This window comes from Notamacropus eugenii, chromosome X, assembly GCF_028372415.1.
Source record: "Notamacropus eugenii isolate mMacEug1 chromosome X, mMacEug1.pri_v2, whole genome shotgun sequence".
NCBI lineage: Eukaryota > Metazoa > Chordata > Mammalia > Diprotodontia > Macropodidae > Notamacropus > Notamacropus eugenii.
In genome coordinates, this window is record NC_092879.1 from 79,922,206 (window position 1) to 79,940,302 (window position 18,097).

Consider the following 18,097-nt stretch of genomic DNA (forward strand, 5'->3'; position numbering starts at 1 on the left):
TTCTTTTCTTATTTGTATTTAAGTTTGTAATATGCTTTTTCTTATTGTGTATTTAAATTTAAAATAAATTTCAAAAAAAGCTATACATGGGACCTAAGGCTTCCTTCCAAACTCCATGCTGCCCAGGTTCACCATGGCCCAGGATTTTGTGAAAATTTATATTTGCAGAAACCTTTAGGACTTATCCCCCAAGGATGGAGAGAATGATTGATTCAATTTTTTTTCAAGAGAAAATAATGACATCTCAAAATCAAAACCTAAAGTAAAATCTTACTTTCTTAATTTTCTTTAAAGTATTAGGCTCTACACCTTCAAAAAGTCTCTTTCTGATTAAAACATACATTTGTTATGAAATGTGTAATTTGCAGAGGCCAGTATATGACATCAAATGAAGTTTTAGCATGGAAGGAGACATAGTCAAAGTAAAGCTCCAGTTAGTGGAATATATAAATAATATTGCTATAAGGGTCAGAAGAAGAAGTCATGTTGTGACATAATTGTAAATTTAAATACATAATTACAAAAGAAAAACAAATACAAAATATGGTCTAGGAGCAGAGACTAAAAACATAGTCTTTTTACAGCTTGGGTAAATGTTTACATTACGGTACAAGTAGGCAGTGCCAACATTCAGCACCACGCAGGACTGAAGTGCACACCTTCATTCCGTAATGCTGGAAAAAGCATGTTAGTTTAACTTATGTATGAGTCTCCTGAAGGGTTTGCATTGTGCTTCCTCTTTTTAATACAAACACTTTTAGTTGTGCATAATATTTGAATTTGTTTGTCCTCGTCTTGGTATTTAACACAGTAAGTATAAGGTGGCTTGCATGTAGTAACCACTCAGTAAATATTTGTTGAATGGATGGGTGGATGGATGGATAGATGGATGGATGGAGCTGCAAGCAATTCATTTGCTAGGATACCATTTCTTAGTGATTTGAATCTTCATACAGTGATACTTTGAACTCTAAGATCCCCAAGAGAATCACATTTAAATGTGAATAAGAGTTTGGTTAAGTGGCAACTACTTATATTTGGTACTTTTAACTTCTTTGCAGAGATTTTTCTCATCAGGAGTTCCAACGTCAAACTACATGCCAAGGGAGAAATAGCAAACTGAATACCTAAATGCCGAGAGGGCACAAATGCCTTTTAAGATAGGAAGAGCCCAAATCAGGCCTAACTATTAGAGAATTTTCAATAGAAAAGAAATTGGGGAGGTGTTTTAAAAATCAATTCTGGGGACTTTAGAGAGTGCAGCTTGATTGCGCCTGATGTATGCTTTGTGTCTAGTGATTTAGAGATGTTAATCGATATTACTAAAAGTGATTATCAATCAAAACAGCTCTCTTAAATTTAAAGATATCCATCAGCTTATTCCATCTCCAGAATGTTTTTCATAACACTGCTTCTGATCCAATCATTCTACAAATTTTAACTGAGATTCTTGTTTGATTATGAATTGGAGTACCTTGAGGACTGACTGGTACAGTCAAGAGATTCTGTGATTCTGGGATAGCTTCTTAAATTTTCAAATTAGAGAACTATAGGCTGCTGCCTTACCTTCTGCAAATTGAGTTGGCTTTCTGCTTCAGCTTTGTCCTCATCAAAATGATATTCAGATTTTTCAACCCCTTCATTATATTTTGCATTTTTTGTATACTTTCATTCCTTCTCTCTTATCTCAGAGCATTTTCCCTTCTTTCCCTTCTGCTCTTGTCCCTTTATTCCTAATATCCCTCTTCACTAATCCAAAAGAAATGATGAAAAGCTGCTATCTCCAAAGTTTATCCGAACTCTGTCTTACTTAGTTATGTAAAGTGCACAGCGAAAATGAAACAAAGATCTTTCCAGTTTGCTTGAGAATATTGAGTGCTTTTAACACACTAGATAAATTGGGGATAGCGTATACAAACAAAACTGTAAGTATTGTAAATTTCATTTGGAACCTGTCATTTGCTGAAATGATGAATTCTTTGTATTGAATAAATGGTTACTGAATATGTACAAAGAGTACTCTTCCGGGGAGAAAGAGTTATGGTTTGCTCCTTGCTCTTTGGTCACTCAGCTGCATCATCTGTAAAATCAATGTAACTCAATGTTACCTTCTCAAAGGAAGTGGGCAGGATGTCTTGAATCTAAAGTCTATGAGCTGTAGACAAAAGCCAACCACCGGTGATGAGAAGAGAAAACTGCACTGGGATTTTTTCTATTTAAATAAAGTTCTAATCACGTAATCATTTGACGTGACTTTTAACTAGACTGAGGTCATATATTGACTGACCTTATTCCTCTAAGAACTATATGTACTTTTTGTTCATGGATCAAAAAAGCAACATTTGCTTCTTAAGGCCAGATTCCAACCAGATTCAAGCCTACCAGTTATTGTTCTCTCTTCTGGGGCAAAAAAAAGTCTTTTGTACATGCTGAGGGACCTGCTGCCTTGTATATAATCAGTATCTTCATCACCACCTTCTCATTCACCATCATCAAGGAGTTTATTGTACACACTGAGTTGTCTGAAACTTGGAGAAGATTAAACAGTATAAACAAATTGAACATGGCCTTTCCCCTTGGACATCTGATAACCAGTGTTCAGATAGTAGGGCTTAGGAACCCAACCTGTGAGTTCACTGTTGTAGTTTGCTTCTGCTGAGGAATTCCCTCTCCCAAAGCCTGTCAACCTCCTCTCAGCAACTCTGAGTCTCCAGGAGCACCTGAACAGGGTCACAGCCAATATGTGGCAGAGGCAGGATTCAAACCCAGGTCTTGCTGGCTTTGAGGCTAGCTCTTTATCCACAGCACCAGTCTAGGACACATAGAAAAAGCTTAACGAATGTTTTTTGACCAACTGACTGAGTCTACAATGCCTTTTATTCAGCTGGGAGGACTTTTTAAAAGCAGGGTGCTTGAGGAAGTCTACACGTTTCCTTCTATTCCGCTCGTGCTTAGTGTGACCATTTGCAAAAAGGAAGAAGCGGTCTTTTTCAGCACAGTCATTATTGTGTAAACTTGCAGTTCAGGTCTCCAGGACCAGCGGCTGAAGAGATCATCAACCCTCTTCCTTACCTCCCCAGGTTCATTCCTTTGTTCAGACTTAACCCTGGATGAAGGAAAGAATTAGCTTCCTTTGGTTGGTAAAGAATCATTGAATGCCACAGCTATGGCATTTGAAAAGGACCGTGAGGGAACTGCCAGGAGCAGGCATTTTCCAACTCTGGACTGACTCCTGGACTATGTTCAGAGTTCTAATCAATGTTACAATTAGGCGATTCCAATGAAGAGGACACCATGAATATTTATTCAGATTCATGATGCTCCTTGCAAAGAACTCGTGTTAGTATTCCAGATTCCAACAAGGACTTGGTATTTTGTATTAGAATACAAAATGATTATTCAACAGGTAGTTACTGAGCATGTACCAATGTGGTGAACACCCTACTAGGCATCAGAAGGAAACAACATGCCAGCCAATTTTATGTCTTTCTTTATGTTTTGACTTAAAGGGGGAAAAGGAAATGACTCTTCAATGGCAGCATGGTTCAGTGAGAAGAGCACTTAATTTAAAGCCCGATTACCTGGGTTCAAGCCCTGTTCTGCCACTTATGTCCTGCATCATGTCTCTGGGAATCAATGTCTTCCACTGTAAAATGAGGGAATTGTACTAGATGACCTCATTGTGCCCTTCCAGCTCTAAATCTGTGATCCTGTGAGCTCTTAATTTCCATCATTTGCATGATTTCCCTACTGGCATCCAGGAAAAATTTAGTAAAGGTGCCCAAAAAGTAATTAAGTAATGGGAAGAAGCATGGCCAAGGGACCAAAATAGGATGGTGAAGCCAGAGCCAGAGAAGTAATGTGCTATCCAGAGCTAGAAATTGAACCCAGTTCTCCAGGTCCCCTACCCAGGCCACAGCCCAGTACAGCCTCCCTTGTTTTTCATCCTTTTTGCAGTTGGAATGTTTTTTTTAAGAGTATGTACTCCTACCTTGTTATATCGGAGTATTATCTCCATTTTACTGATAAAGAAATCATGGTCTAGGGAGGTTAATTGGTATGTTCAAGGTTTCGCAGTGATTTTGCACTCTGAATGGGCCTTGAGTCTTGGTCTCATTTTGTCTCTTTCCCATAGAAAGACAAAAACAAAGGAATCTCTGGCTTAAAGAAAGAGCTTTTCTCCTGGGCAGATATGGGCAGTTTTAACTTAGGTGTACCTCAGCTTCTCTAATTGTGAAATGTTTCCAAGGCCTGCCCTTATTTACCTGCTCAGGATGCTGGGAGACTCTGGGGGGAAAGTATTCTTTCAGCTCTCGAGAACAGAAACATCATCACGGAGGAATTTTAGAAGCAGCTGCAACAAGCTACAATGTCAGCTCCCAAAGGCCTTGGCTTAACAAATATGGGAAGATTTGGGGCTTCTTTAAGATTATAAAGTTTCCCCACTTAACAACTGGGAGACCATGTGTTCAAACCTTGAGGGGAATAGTATGTGCCTGCCATGAAATGAGAACGTTGTTTGCTGATGTGCTCTGGAGGCAGGAGGAGAGCCATGGGAGACTTGCAGGTGCAGGGTGTCCTTTTGAATGTTCCAGTGTCACAACTGTGTGCAGTTTTCTGATTGTTAAGCAGAGTTTGGTGCATCTGCACCAAATCTAAGCCCTCGTGTTAGGTCTGCTTGTCCCTGTGCTGTTTTTTAACTTCTCCTTCCCTCTCCTATTCTGGGTCTCTTGCTCCACAACCTTGATGCCACACAGAAACACTTCGCCTCCATGTTCCCAACTTTGCGTTCTCCCTCTCGGATCTCAGTCCCACTTCTCCACGCTGACTGAATCTGCATCTTGACCTCACAGGTTCTGCAATTATTTCACTCTGCTCAAGTCACCCACTTCATTAACTCCCACCTGGTGCCACATTTCCCCATTCATCTTATATTTCAGGATCAGTTACTTCATGGCCATGGCTGTTATTATCCCCTGCCCCCTGCCTCTTAATGCCACTACCCCAGCCAACATTTCACCTGCTTTCTGCTATTTGGGCCACAGGGTATATGCAACTGGATCAGGGTGGGGAACTTGTGGCCTCAAGGCCACATGTGTCCCTCTAGGTCCTCAAGTGCTGGCCCTTTGACTGAATCCAAACTGCACAGAACAGATCCCCTTAACAAAAGGATTTGTTTGTAAAACTTGGGCTCTGTCAAAAGGCTACACTCAAACACCTAGAAGGCTACATGTGGCCCTGAGGCAGCAGGTTCTCCACCCCTGAATAAAGGTGAAGTGTGTTCACCCAGCCCTAAAGAACTAGCCCTAAAATTCAGGTAGTGCCACTTCAAATGGGCTTTCACTGCTACTTTTCAATGCTTTTATCTCTCAGCTGTTGATTTCCTAGATTGTTCCCCCACTGTGGTTGTTCTATAACCTTTGTGGTCATTTAAGCCCCCCAGTGCTATCTCAAACTTCACCTTAACAGAATGTACCTTCTGCTTGACTGAGAAGATTGAAAGTCATCACATGGCAACTCCCACATCTACCCCCTTCTTTACCTCAAAGTATCTGTCCCTATACTCCCAACCATTCCTCCTACTTCATGTCAGATCTTTTCCTTTCCATCCTCTCCCACTTCCCCTGAGTCTTTGCTTCATTAGTTAACTATCTTTAATCTCTGGCCTTTCAACTGCCTCTTTCCTCTCTGTCTTGGTAAATAGACAGTTCTCCTACTATCTCACTTAAAACAAAAACAACAATGATGAAGCTTGGCTCTGCTCTCCCTTGAAGTTACCCTATTTTCTCTTTCTTTTGATACTAAGTTTCTGAAAAGAATGACCCCCCAGTTGATCATGCCTCCATTTTCTTGTTGTCAATCCAGAACTCTTTAATTTCCTGAAATCTGGCTTTCATCCACACCATTCTACTGATGCTGCCCTGAAGGTCACCAGTGGCCTCATCTTTGCCAGATACCTTACTCATCTTTTTACAGTGTTCATCATCCAGCCTTTTTGAAGCTTTCCTCTCTTGGCCTCTACAACATTAAACTGTCTTGGTTCTTTTGCTTTCCTTTGCCTCCTCAGTCTTCTTTGCTACCTCTTCTTTCTCCTGTTCATTAGCTGAGTATCCCACAAAGGACAGTCTTTGAGCCTCTGCTCATTCTCTACATTCCACATTCGTGTGTTCTACGTGAGTGAATTGTCCAAACACAAGCTGGGTACCCCCTTTAAATGACAAAGCTTTAAAAAATGGACTGCTTTAATGTTTTTTTTTAAATTTTACACACTTCCCTGTCTTCTTACATAGAATATAATGGAATTTAAACTTGTCTTCATGAATGAGGGCCATCATCTTGAATTTCTGTTGTTTCACAGTACTGTAATGCAATGATGCCTTCAAGGGCTACTGGGATTTTTTAGAACTGTTTTAATTTTTATTCTGCTTTAGTTTTTTTTTAATTCATTTTTTTTCAATGAACAAACATTTACTTTCTCTCCCTCTCACCCCCCCCAATTAAAAAACAAAAAGAACAAAACCCTTGTAACAAATATGCAAAACCAATTTATACTTGTTGGCCATGTTCAAAAATGCATGTCTTATTCTCCATCTTTAGTCTTATCACTTCCCTCATTAGTCCTCTAGAATTAGGGTTGATCATTGCACTGGTCAGTTATTAAGTCTTTCAAAATTTTTGTTTTGCCATTTTTTCAGCCATTCCTTACTGAAGGGCACCCCATGAGTTCCCAGTTCTTTGCCACTACAAAAAAGCTGGTATAAACATTTTCGTATTCTTCCTTTAATTTCTTTGAGGAACAGGCTTGGCAGTGGTATCTTTGCGACAAAGCGTATGCACAGGTTAGTAAATTTTTGGACTTAGTTCCAAATTGTTTTCTAGAAAGGCAGGACCAATTCATATCTACACTAGAAATTCATTAGTGTGCTCATTTTCCTTTTCTGTCAGTCTTGCCAATCTGAAGGGTGTGAGGTGGACTCTTGCAATTGCATGAATCTGTCTGTTTAATGATTAGTGATATTGGAGCCTTTTTTTTCTGTAACTAGGATTTCCTTCCTGTTCATATTCTTTGACCATTTATCAATAAAGGATGCTTGAAAGTTTTTCTATCTTCCTCCTTACTCTCTGGCTGCCAGATGTCACATGTCACTTCTTGTACCTTTCAACATGTAAGCCCTAGCCATACCTTATTCCATTCTTCTCCTATTAACTTTCTGTAGCCTGGGAAACCAGAGAAAGTTTGATGTAATTGAGTATAAAATAAGAGTGAATCAGCTCTTAATGAGAACCTGAGGAACTTCTGGTTTTCCCTCTTGGCTCAGCACCTAGCAGTGCTTGAGCAGGTTCTGTGATGCTGATTGAACTCCCTTCTAATTAAGGAGCTGTGAGTGAAGCTGGGGAAAAGGTATCTGCACAGGTTGGGGAGGAATATCAAAGCTATACAGTGAACAAATAGGAAAACAAGTTGTGGGGTTGAAAGGGCCAGAAGCTGATAACTGGACTCAGACCTGGATTCCACAAGGTTTTGAGGAGGAACTGGTGACAGGTGAGGTCTAGGATTCAGTTTGCACTTGAATAACGAGTCAGAGACCCAGAGTGATCTCAGTTTGTTGCCCTCACTTGGTCTGTTGGGCCTTGTGTGTTTTCATGTCCTGCCAGTGCTGCCCCCACCACTTTCTTCTGAAGTCCCCCTCAGTGGGAGACCTCCTGCTGCCCCCATTATTTTCCTTGGCAGCTATTTTTCATACATGGACTTTGGTAACATCTAATTTGGCTTGGAGGCTTTTTTGTTTACTTCTTGCTTCCCAGCTGTTAGCCAGATTAGTAAGATAAGTGGGGTATTACTGTCTGCAAATTCCAGTTACTTTAGTTGTCTGGGAATGAATAAGCAGAACCCTCAATGATTTCTGTTCTGTACGAGCTTAGGGGCTAATTGGAGAGGCAAGACATACAGGCATGAAAAATCAAGAACAAGACAAGGTCAGATATGTTTAAGTCCCCATCTAGTTCAAAAACAGAAGTAGTCCTGTGAGATGGTGGGAGAGGCAGTGACTTCTGACTTGGGTCTAGGAGCAAATATAGATTTTTGTATAGTAGAGAAAAAGAAATGAGAGCATTACAGATGAGAGGCATAAAAAAATAAGCAAAGCATAGTGACAAGAATTAAAAGGCACGTTGGCAAGACAGTGAGTAGAATAGCCTGGCTAAAGTAGAGCATTCAAGTTTTCTAGTTAGGAGAGGCCCAAACTGTAGAGGGACTTGAATGCCAGGCCAAGGAATCTAGATGTCATCTTCTAAGAAATGGAGAGTCACTAAAATTTTCTGAGCAGGAGAGTAGTATGATGAAAACAGCATCTTAGGAAGACTAATGTGGTAGTGGTGGGAGGCAGCAGAGAATGGAGAAGAGATATTGAAGGACATGTGACAGCAGCAACACTCCCAAGCAGGCCCAAATCAGATTCAAATGTCATTGAGAAATACTGAACAAAATAAATAAAAATGTAATAAAATATCGATAACATTACATTTTAAAATGAAGTCAATATTCAGCCCATAGGGATCCTTATTTGTTTATTAGTAGGTCCCATTTCGGTTTGAGTTTGACACCACTGGCCTAGATGATCTCCACGTCCTTCATTCTATGACCATTTCTCATCTACTCTGACTGCTTCAACCTCTGAGTGAAGGATTAGAAATAGAGAATGGACTTGTGAGTTCAATGGTATAGGGAACTCCCAGGTGAGGAAACTCCCTTTATGATACAGGGTGACACCTTCTCAGCAACACAAAAGTCTGAGAGACTTTTGTTGTCTAAGAGAGTAACCAAGAGGTTAAAAGACTTGCCCAGGGTCACATAGTTGGGTGGTGACAAGCAGGATTTGAACTCATGTTCCTGACTTTTTGCCTGTGATCCAAACTCATATCTTCAACTGCTTGTTGTCAATTTCTACTTGTCTAAAACTGCTCAACATCTTCCTTGCTTCCCCAAAACAAAACCTCACCCCTTATTCCTGCCTTGACTCTTCTGCTTATCAGTCTTCAGCTAAGCTTGAAAACTTAGCATCTTCTTGGATTCCTCCTCCTATAACTTCCATATTCCAGTTACTAAGTCCTGTTGATTCTTATTATCATGCAAACTACCATGATTCTAGTTCAGACCTCTTTCACTTCATATTGGGATTGTTGGGATGACATTCTAACTAATCTGTTTCCTTTTTCCAAGCCATTTTTCATACCATGATTAGATTTTTTTTTTATAGATCTACAATTTCCTCAGTACAGAGACCTTTCTAATGAGCAAATTCCCTCCGAAGATTATAGATCTGCAACTTGTCAAACCCAAATAAAAATGAAGGACACTAAACTATACAGAAAAGATCCCTGTAGGATGCATGTTGACTTAGTTTTAAAATGTAATGGTATCTGCGTTGTATTTTTATTTCTTTTGTTAAATATTTTCCCATTACATTGTAATCTGGCTCAGACTTCACTGGGAAGTATCTGCTCTAATCCAACATACTCATTTCATCAATAAGGAGATGGAGGTCCAGAGAGTAGCTTAAGTGACTTGTTCAAGGTTGTAGAATTAATTGGGGGCAGAGGTGGGACTGAAACCCACGACATTGTTTCTTAATCCCCATATATTGCTGTCATTGTAAATCTAGCACTAGAGTACAGACAGCCAGGGAAGATTTTGATTCCCAGTGGGAGAAATATGCAGATTCTACAAGTTATCAGAAAAGATCACTTTTAAAAATATAATTCCTATTTATAGTCATTTTGACACTGTATTAATTTTTTTTTTCCTGTTGATAGAGGCAATAGAGTGCTGCCCATGTATATTTCCTTTATCTGTTTTTTCCTTTACAAGAAAATGAGAGCTTTTGAAACTGTAGTGCTTCTCTTAGGAAAAGAGCAATTATCTCTCTCTTCTTCCCCAGTGTTGCACAATAATGAGGCTTCACATTTCTTTGGAGCCTGGCAGTTTTCCTAGTCACTTTGCCATATACATTATCACATTTGATCCCCACAATCGCCCTATGAAATCTGGATCAGGAAAACAAGGCTCTGAGGACCTAAAGGATTTGCCCAGTGTCTCACAGCAGCTTCTGTGAGGGGCAAGGGACAATAAAAGGTGAGGGAACCACACCAAGGGAAGAAACATTTTGATAATGTACTTTAGAAAGCATTCAAGCAGCTGCCCAACAAGACATTATGAGACATAGGCCCTGATTATCAATCCAATTGGGACCAACCCACAGCATACATTTGCAGTATTTTCCTGGGAGAAAGTAGCTTAGTTTGAGCTTCAGATCAGCAGAGAAGTTAATTTAGTTAGTTAGTTAGTTAGTTAGATTTACTTATTTTGTTTTCTTTCAGAATGAAGCAAAGTATATACAGATCAGAGGTTCTCAACCTTTGTTGGCAGCCTGTAGTAACCTTTCTTTTAGAACAATGTTTTTAAATTATTTGAAGGAAATGCTAAATTTCAGTTAGAGGAGGTTAATGAGATGTATTTTTCCTCATCCATATGTGAAATTAAACCACAGCATTGGGATGATAAAGCTACCCATCTTAATAGTTAGCATTCTTAAAGTTTGCAAAACTATTTACCTGTGTTCTCATTTGATTCTCGTAACCCCAGGAAGTAGGTGCTGCTATTATCCCTATTTTAAAGATGGGGAAACTGAGGCATGGAGAGGTTAAGGGACTTGTCAAGGATCACACAGCTAGTAAGCATCTGATAAAAAAAATCTGACAATGTGTTTTGGTAATTAGAGAGCTGACCTTGGTCTCTGGAAAACCTGAGTTCAAGTCCTACCTCTGACACATACTGGCTTTGTGATTGTAGGCAGAGAAGGTGCCAGCCATCGTTGGTAAGAGGAGTTTCTTCATTTGGGAGTTCCCTATTTGTTTTAGGCAGGGGAAATAGAGTAGGGAGGAGAATTGTGTTTAAGATGCAGTTTAATCCTGCCAAACCGTCTTGAAGGATGACACAGAAATACAGGAGAAATTAAACACCTGACCTCGTAACATTTGCGTGAATTAGTACAGGTAAGCTACATGGAGCTGTCTTAGAAGGAGAAGACAGTAAGGACTTCAGCGGTGAAATAGATGGTTGGGAGAAGAACTCCTCTTCCAGATCATGAGGGGAGAGGGGTAGGAAAATAGGTAGAGATATCCAGGGATGAGGAAGAGGAAGAAGTAGAAAACATCAAACAGAAGAGAACTCCTGAGGGAAGGAGACAAGTTAGATTTGCTTCCTAGAAAACAAGCCCATAAGATATCTACAGAGATGTGAGAAGGAGGGGGACAAAGAATATTTTTTAGAAATTTGAGAAAAGCTCATGAGAATGAGAATAACAGTCTGATTCTAGATGAAGCTCAGATAAGTCAGTCAACAAGTATTATTAAATATTTACTATGTGTCAGGTCCTGTGCTAGGTGCTAGAAGAAATATGAATACAGTACAGAAAAGTAATACTAGAACCTGAATTAAGTAGAAGAAGCAGAGAGATGTCAAAGGAAAAGTGAAATTATGTTCATGCAAATAAGGATTAAGGGAAAGCAGGAGTATGTAATATAAAAGCTTAAAAACTTTGTCAAGTGGGCAGCTAGGTGGTACAGTAGATAAGAGAGAACTTGAGTTCATATCCAGCCTCACACACTTACTAGCTGTGTGACCCTGACTGGGCAAGGCACTTAACCCTGATTGCCTCAAACAAATAAACAAACTTCACACTAGAAAATGGAGTCTATTTTGAAAGAATATAAACTAGATAGAATTGTAGTATAAGAAATAAGATTTTTTTTTTTGCATGTAAAAGGCTGATCCTACTGGACAAAGGAAAAAAAAGAATTACATTGGTATATTTGTCTACAATAGAAAGCAGATGTCAAGATAAATAGTAAGAACTCAATAACTAGTTTTTGAATGCATGACCATGTGTGTAAATTAGAGAGGAAAATGGAGACTTGAGAAGTGACAATAGATTATCTTTTTAGGCAATGTGGTGATAACAGTCAAAATTAACCTCCCCAAACTGGAAAAATTTGGCAGAAATATGTGGAAGATGCCATCTCACTTCCTCTTCTGATGACTTGTAGTATGGAAGGAACCTTGGGTTCTGAAAGGTTGTGTACATCAGAGCACAAGCTCTGGAAAATCCTATAGTTATGTGAGACTACCCTTACTGTGCTCAGAAAAGTTTACTACCAAGTTGATGGTAAAGAACTTTTGGCCACCATAGCTCACAAAGACCACATACTAAGCCATTAGAGATCATTTGAAGAGGTATCAGGAGTGCCTACACCCACAATATCATAGATCCATGAAGTATTTAAAAATACGTAGAAGATGAGCAAATTTCTGTTAGAACAGAGGGGAAATAAGATGCAAATGAGGTGATCAAAAAGGAAATTCCACTCCCTCTTTAGGATGGCAGTTTGATGGGGCATGGCTTTTTCTTAAGATTACTCTTTTATTCAATTAACAAGCATTTACTCCCCTTGACTCCCTCCCTCACTTTGAAAAAAAGAAAAGGAATACAAAACCCTTGTGACAAATTTGCAGAGTCAAACAAAGCAAATTCTCACTTTGGCCATGTCCAAAAATGTGTCTCATTTAATATAATCTGTCATCTTTTTGTCAAAAGTTGGGTAATGTTCTTCAACATTGGTCCCCTGGAGTTATTGATTTGACATTGCATTGATCAGAGTTTTTAAGTCTTCTAAAGGTTTTTGTTTTTTTAAAAAATCGTTGTTAATGGTATATATGGATTTCCTAGTTCTACTCACTTAACTCTGCATTAGTTCATATTAAATCTTCTCTGGTTTCTCAGAAACCATCCCCTTCATTATTTCTTAGGACACAGTAGTATTCTATTACATTAGTTACCATAATTTGTTTAACTATTATACAATGAATGGACCCTCCCTCATTTTCCAGTTCTTTGCTCCCACAAAAAGAGCAGTTTTAAAAATTTTTGTATATATGGGTCATGTTCCTCTTTTTTTAATATCTTTGAGGAATAGGCCTAGTTAGTAGTATGAGACTTGTTTGTTTTAAGGCAGAAAAGATAAGGCTCTCAAAGAAAAAAGTAAAGTCAGGAGTCTAAAGAGCAAGATAGGTATTCCTATCTGTAGAAACAATTAATGGTGAATATAAATAAAACAAATGTGAAGAAATTTGATTAGAAACAGCAAAAGTTAAAGAACAAATGAGCAAAGGCTGTACAGATGTGTGGGAGCAAAGTGATGAAGATGGAGAGGTCAAGCAAAATAATGGACCTACAGACACTAGAGTGTGTATGAAGTAGAAGAAAAAAGGAGGGTAGCTTAAAAGTTAAATAGATAATTGCAAAATAGATAATTAAATAATGGAAAACTTCTTTACAGAATTATTTAAGGTATAAAAAAAAGATAAAAATAGTGTGTCAGTGTATTATTTTCACCTCTAATCAATGAATAAATCAATGGTTTAATAGCAACCCTTAATGACTCAAAGAACTGAGCAACCCAAACTATTGATAAGGTGATGAGCTCCCCGGGCTGTCAATTTCTACAAGGTTTTTTAGGGTTATCTGAGCAAGTCTCACTTTTCAGATTTAAGTTTTCATTGCATGTGGGAGAAACAGAAAATTACCATACAATGAAATAAAGAATGTTAACATTGATATTTGAAAAGGACTTAGAAACTGAAAGGGCTGGCAATAGCAATCTCAGTCAAGGCAAGGGTACAGCAAGTAGCTTCCTAGTGATCTTAAGAAAAATCAAAGAAAAAAATAAGAAACTTTAGATCAGATAAACCATGATTTTTTTCAAGATCACATGGAGATTCAGTATGCAATATAGGCTACTGATACACACACACACACACACACACACACATACACACACACACACACACTTTTCCTTGGAGTAGGAGGACTGGACTGTTATTTCATTGGTGTAAAGATTTCATCTGATATTTATATTGTTGGACTTCATCCACCAATAAAGATGGTGGATGGCAAGACATCTGCACGGCAACATACAGGTTTAAAAGTTTAAAGGTGCATTGAGAGGTTATGTGATATATACAGGATCCCATGGCTAGAGTGTATCAGAGGTAGGTCTTGAATGCCAGTTTTCTTGATTCTATGCCCAAAATGCTGTCAATTTCATTGAACAAGTACCATTTATTACAGGGCAATACAGAGTTCACAGAGGTTAAATGACTTGCCTGGGGTCAGAGCTGATACGTGGTAGGTCATGAACCTCAGGTCTTTCTCATTATTCACTAGACCAGGTTGTCTTTTGCCAAAATACATGAGGACATTATAGATTACTGTGACCAACATCTTCATGATGGGTGGGCAGGTAAAAGAAGGAAAATTAAAGTGAGAAAGGTGTGGCTACCTGTGTAGCCCCTTACCAGTAATAAGATTTAGAGCCAGAAGCGATCTTAGAGCATAAAGAAATCATTTTGCAAATGAGGAAACTGGCTTATAAATAGTTTGTTAATTGTCAAAGGTAGTAAGTGGGCCACTGGCACTCAAATATAGGTGCAAATATAACTCCCAGTACAGCGTTAAGTCCAATGTAACAAATGTTAGAAGATGAAACCATTATGCTGAATTATTATTTTCTAAAGCAGATTACATTTTTAGTCATGCAGTTGACTGAAAAATCTTGATTACCAAAAAAAAATATTTGACTTAACGTAAAATAACCTTCAAGTCTCTCCTTCAAAAAGAAGCCTTGTGCATCTATTAAGATCATAAAAGATTCCTCAATAAATACATAAATAAATTGTACATACATAAATTATAGAGAGGTCTGTAAAATGTCTCATGTCAAATGTGGCATAAAATGTGAAAACATGCTCACTGAAGGCCATAGTTATTGGCATAGAGAATGCCCTTCCAAATGGAAAAGGAATTCCCTATAGGTCTTGTACATGTGTTTATTTTGGGGATAGCTTTGTGTTGAAATAAAATCCATGATTACTCCAAAGAAATTACTCTAACTTTCATATGGAAAAACTGAATTAAATAAGTATTGCCTGTGGTGTGCAGTAGACTTATTCAGGTTCTACCTCTGATCCATACTAGTAGTGTGACCTGGGCAGATCACTTAAACTCTAAGAGCAGATAAGGTATTAGCCCACGTGGGTGGAGGAGTTTCCTCATCTTGGGGGTTCTCTTTGCCACTCAAATTGTAGTCCCAGAGTTTTGTGCTTGTCACTGAAGACAAATAGCAAAGCTCATCTTTTTCATACTAATGTTATGGTAATTGATGACTATCAGTCATGGATTACTATTCTGTTTCCAAAGAGTTGTAGTTGACCACCTGAAGGGTAATGGAAAGAGAGGCTCGAGGTGCGTATGAGCAGGTTCTGAAGCCGTGTAAAGGATGTGCCGTCAAAAATGTTTTATTGAAAATGGATTGAGCGTTCAGTGAGAGTGAATGAAGGCTGCATATCCAATGATACAGATGTGAATTCAGACAAAAATGAGAAGACTCTCAGTATGTTGATTAGATCTTCTTTGTCAAGGTTATGGAAAGATAGGACGGATTTTATAAACAGGATGGGCAGCTCTGGAGGGAGAATACCAACCGAGATGAGATCTGAGTTCTCGGAGAATTGGGAGGTTTCTCTTCATGTACATGGATTGGGGAAGAGCTTTTTTCTTTCCACAGATGTTTGAAGAATGTTGTTGGGATAGTGTTTATGTAGTAGACTTAAAGCTGGAGGGGACTTTAGTGGGCATCTAGTACCTTCCCCCATCTTGTGTTATAGCTACATAAAATGAGATCCCCAAAAGTCTAAGTCCTACTGGTAGTGAGTAGTGGAGTTGGGGGTCGGAAACCAGGTTGTCTGACTCCCAAGTCCAGTGGTGTTTTTCCCACCACTGTACCACGGATCATTTCCAAAAGGTCTATTGTAAATCATTGTAGGGTACCTACAAGGCTTTTTAGTGTGAAAGCGTGTTTTGTTCTGTTTCGTCACTGGGCCGTTTGGCTTGTTTCCAAAATAGACCCATTTCGTACTGTTTCTGCCCCCACGATAGAAGATCACCGCCCCTTTTGTATTCTGGGGAGAGGGGTTGCAAATCATTGCCTGCCCGGTCGGTTGTTTCGATTGTTCCAATGTTGGAAATTTGCCCAGGAGCTGGAGGGCACTGTCTATACGTAGTAGAGAATTAAGGCAATGATTTGGATAATTCAGAAAAATCATTTTCCCCTGGAATAGTCAAATAATTCAGGCAAATGGTAGGGGGCGAGAGGGGGAGTTATTTTGCTTTGTCCAAAGCACTTTCGAGGGAGTGAGGCTTGCGTGAGTAGGTGTGGGGGTGGGGAGCCACTGGCGTCTCGGAGTCCCGAGCTTCAAGCCCCACTAGTTACCTTGTAGCCGTTTGACCCCCGCCAAGTTACCTAACGTCTAGTGCCCTAGGCAACTGGGACTCTAAGTTGCTAAACTGTTGCCTACCGGCTTTGGGAGAGGGAGTCTCCTCATTGGGAGTTCCGTACACCAATGAAATCTCGCGTCCGGACTGAAAAAAAAGAGGAAAATCCAGACGGATTCCTCGATTCTTCAGCGAGCGTCGCAGGTGCACGGACGTGGCCTCCAGGTGGGATTCGCGGAGGTAAGGCCGCCTGGCTCGTATCGGACACGCCGATCGCCGGCTTTGCCACTTCCTTAGCCCCTCTGCCCTGTCCCCTTCGCCCACCTCCTTTAGCTCTGCCCGCCTTCGGTTTTTTGGGGGAAAAGAATGTGAGTGACTGGAAGGGGGTGTGTGTGGGGGCGTGTGTGTTTGTGTGAATGTGTGTTTGCGGGTGCGCGCTCGCGCGTGTGGGTGCGCGCGCGTGTCTGTGAAGGGGGGACGGGGGTGTGTGTGAGTGAGGGGGGCTGTGGCTATGAGAGGAGGCGGGGACCCCAGGGGGAGCATCGGTCTGTGTGGAACTTTGTCCCCGTGAGCTCCCGTGGCAGTGTAAGCTCCTAGAGGGTAACGGCTTGGGTTCGGTACGGCGGCTAACCCTGCGCGTTTACTAACAAAACCGTTCAGTCGATGACCCTCACGTTCGCTCGCTCTCGTGCTCGCTCGCTTTTTCTCCTCCCCCGCCCCTCGGGAAACCCTCCAAAAAGGGATCCTTTTTCGGCGCGCCAAGACGTGGACGGCGCTTGCGCATTAACGCTTAGCCCCGCGCTGCAAGCCCGGCTGCTGCGAGTCAGCGGTGCATTGTAGCCCAAACCTGGCGCCTCTTTTGCTGCTTCGCGCGCGCGCGCTTTCCCTCTCGGTCCCCTACCCTGCAGCGAAGAGTGACGTAATGCGGCCCGGGCTCGTCAACGGCGCGGGGAAGGCCGCGGCGGCGCGCGCTCCGGGCCCAGGGTAGCCTGTGATTGGTTCAGGCCCTTAGACCTAGGGAACTCGAATGCAAGGCCTCAGTGTTTCACGGCCACGGCCCCCCCCCTTCGGAACGCCGAGAGCTTCCGGGCCTCAGAACAACCCGCGGCAGGTAAGGCGGCGAAGGGAGGCAGCCGCGGGAAGGGCCCGTCCCCAGTGAGCACTGTAACGGTTGTGGGGGGAGGGGAGCGCGGGCTCTCGAGAATTGAATCGAGGGGGTGGGGAACAATGGAGGAGGCGGAGGCGGCGGCTAGGCCCTACGTAGGCCGCGCCGAGGGGGCCGTCCTTCTGGCCACAGCCACCGGAAGGCTCCCGGAGTCGAGGGAAGCTGGCGGCTCCCCCGACCACCCAGCCCCGGGGCGCAGCCCGGGAAGCCGCGGAGCCCTAGCCGCCGTCGCCGGCGGCTTGGGGCGCCGAGAAAATGGCGGAGAACAAAGCTGTGAAGAAGCTGCGGCCCCGTGGCAAGGCGTGGCGTGGCGTGGCGGCCCGGCCCCAGGCGGAGGCGCCGCCTCCCGCCCCCCCCATCCCCGCCCCCGGCAGCGGCGGCCCCGCATCTCCCGCTCCCGCCGGCGCGGGTGAGGGTGGCACAGCCAGGCGGGGGCGCCGCCGGCCACCTCGGGACGCGCCGAGGGAGGTGGGGGACCCTTGAGGGGGCCTGGGCCGCCGCCGCCTCCATCTTGATTCCCGATGCGGTCTAGGGGAGGGGTGAT

The 18,097-nt window shown here is 41.7% G+C and overlaps 1 protein-coding gene across 31 annotated transcripts in view; it reads left to right on the top strand.

The window, feature by feature from the left end:
- ZNF711 (zinc finger protein 711) overlaps positions 1-18,097 on the top strand; it is a 102,439-nt gene that overhangs the window by 49,812 nt on the left and 34,530 nt on the right. For 6 of the 31 annotated variants that reach the window (XM_072627150.1, XM_072627156.1, XM_072627158.1 and 3 more), the window contains exon 1: positions 17,181-17,499. The exons of 11 other annotated variants lie outside the window; for them this stretch is intronic. In XM_072627150.1, the coding sequence (XP_072483251.1) occupies positions 17,416-17,499 (84 nt within the window). In that variant the 5' untranslated portion in view covers positions 17,181-17,415. Of the gene's footprint in view, positions 1-16,538; positions 16,629-17,180; positions 17,500-17,730; positions 18,022-18,097 lie in introns of those variants that run through there. 14 more of the 31 variants (XM_072627153.1, XM_072627162.1, XM_072627163.1 and 11 more) reach the window with 9 other exon arrangements.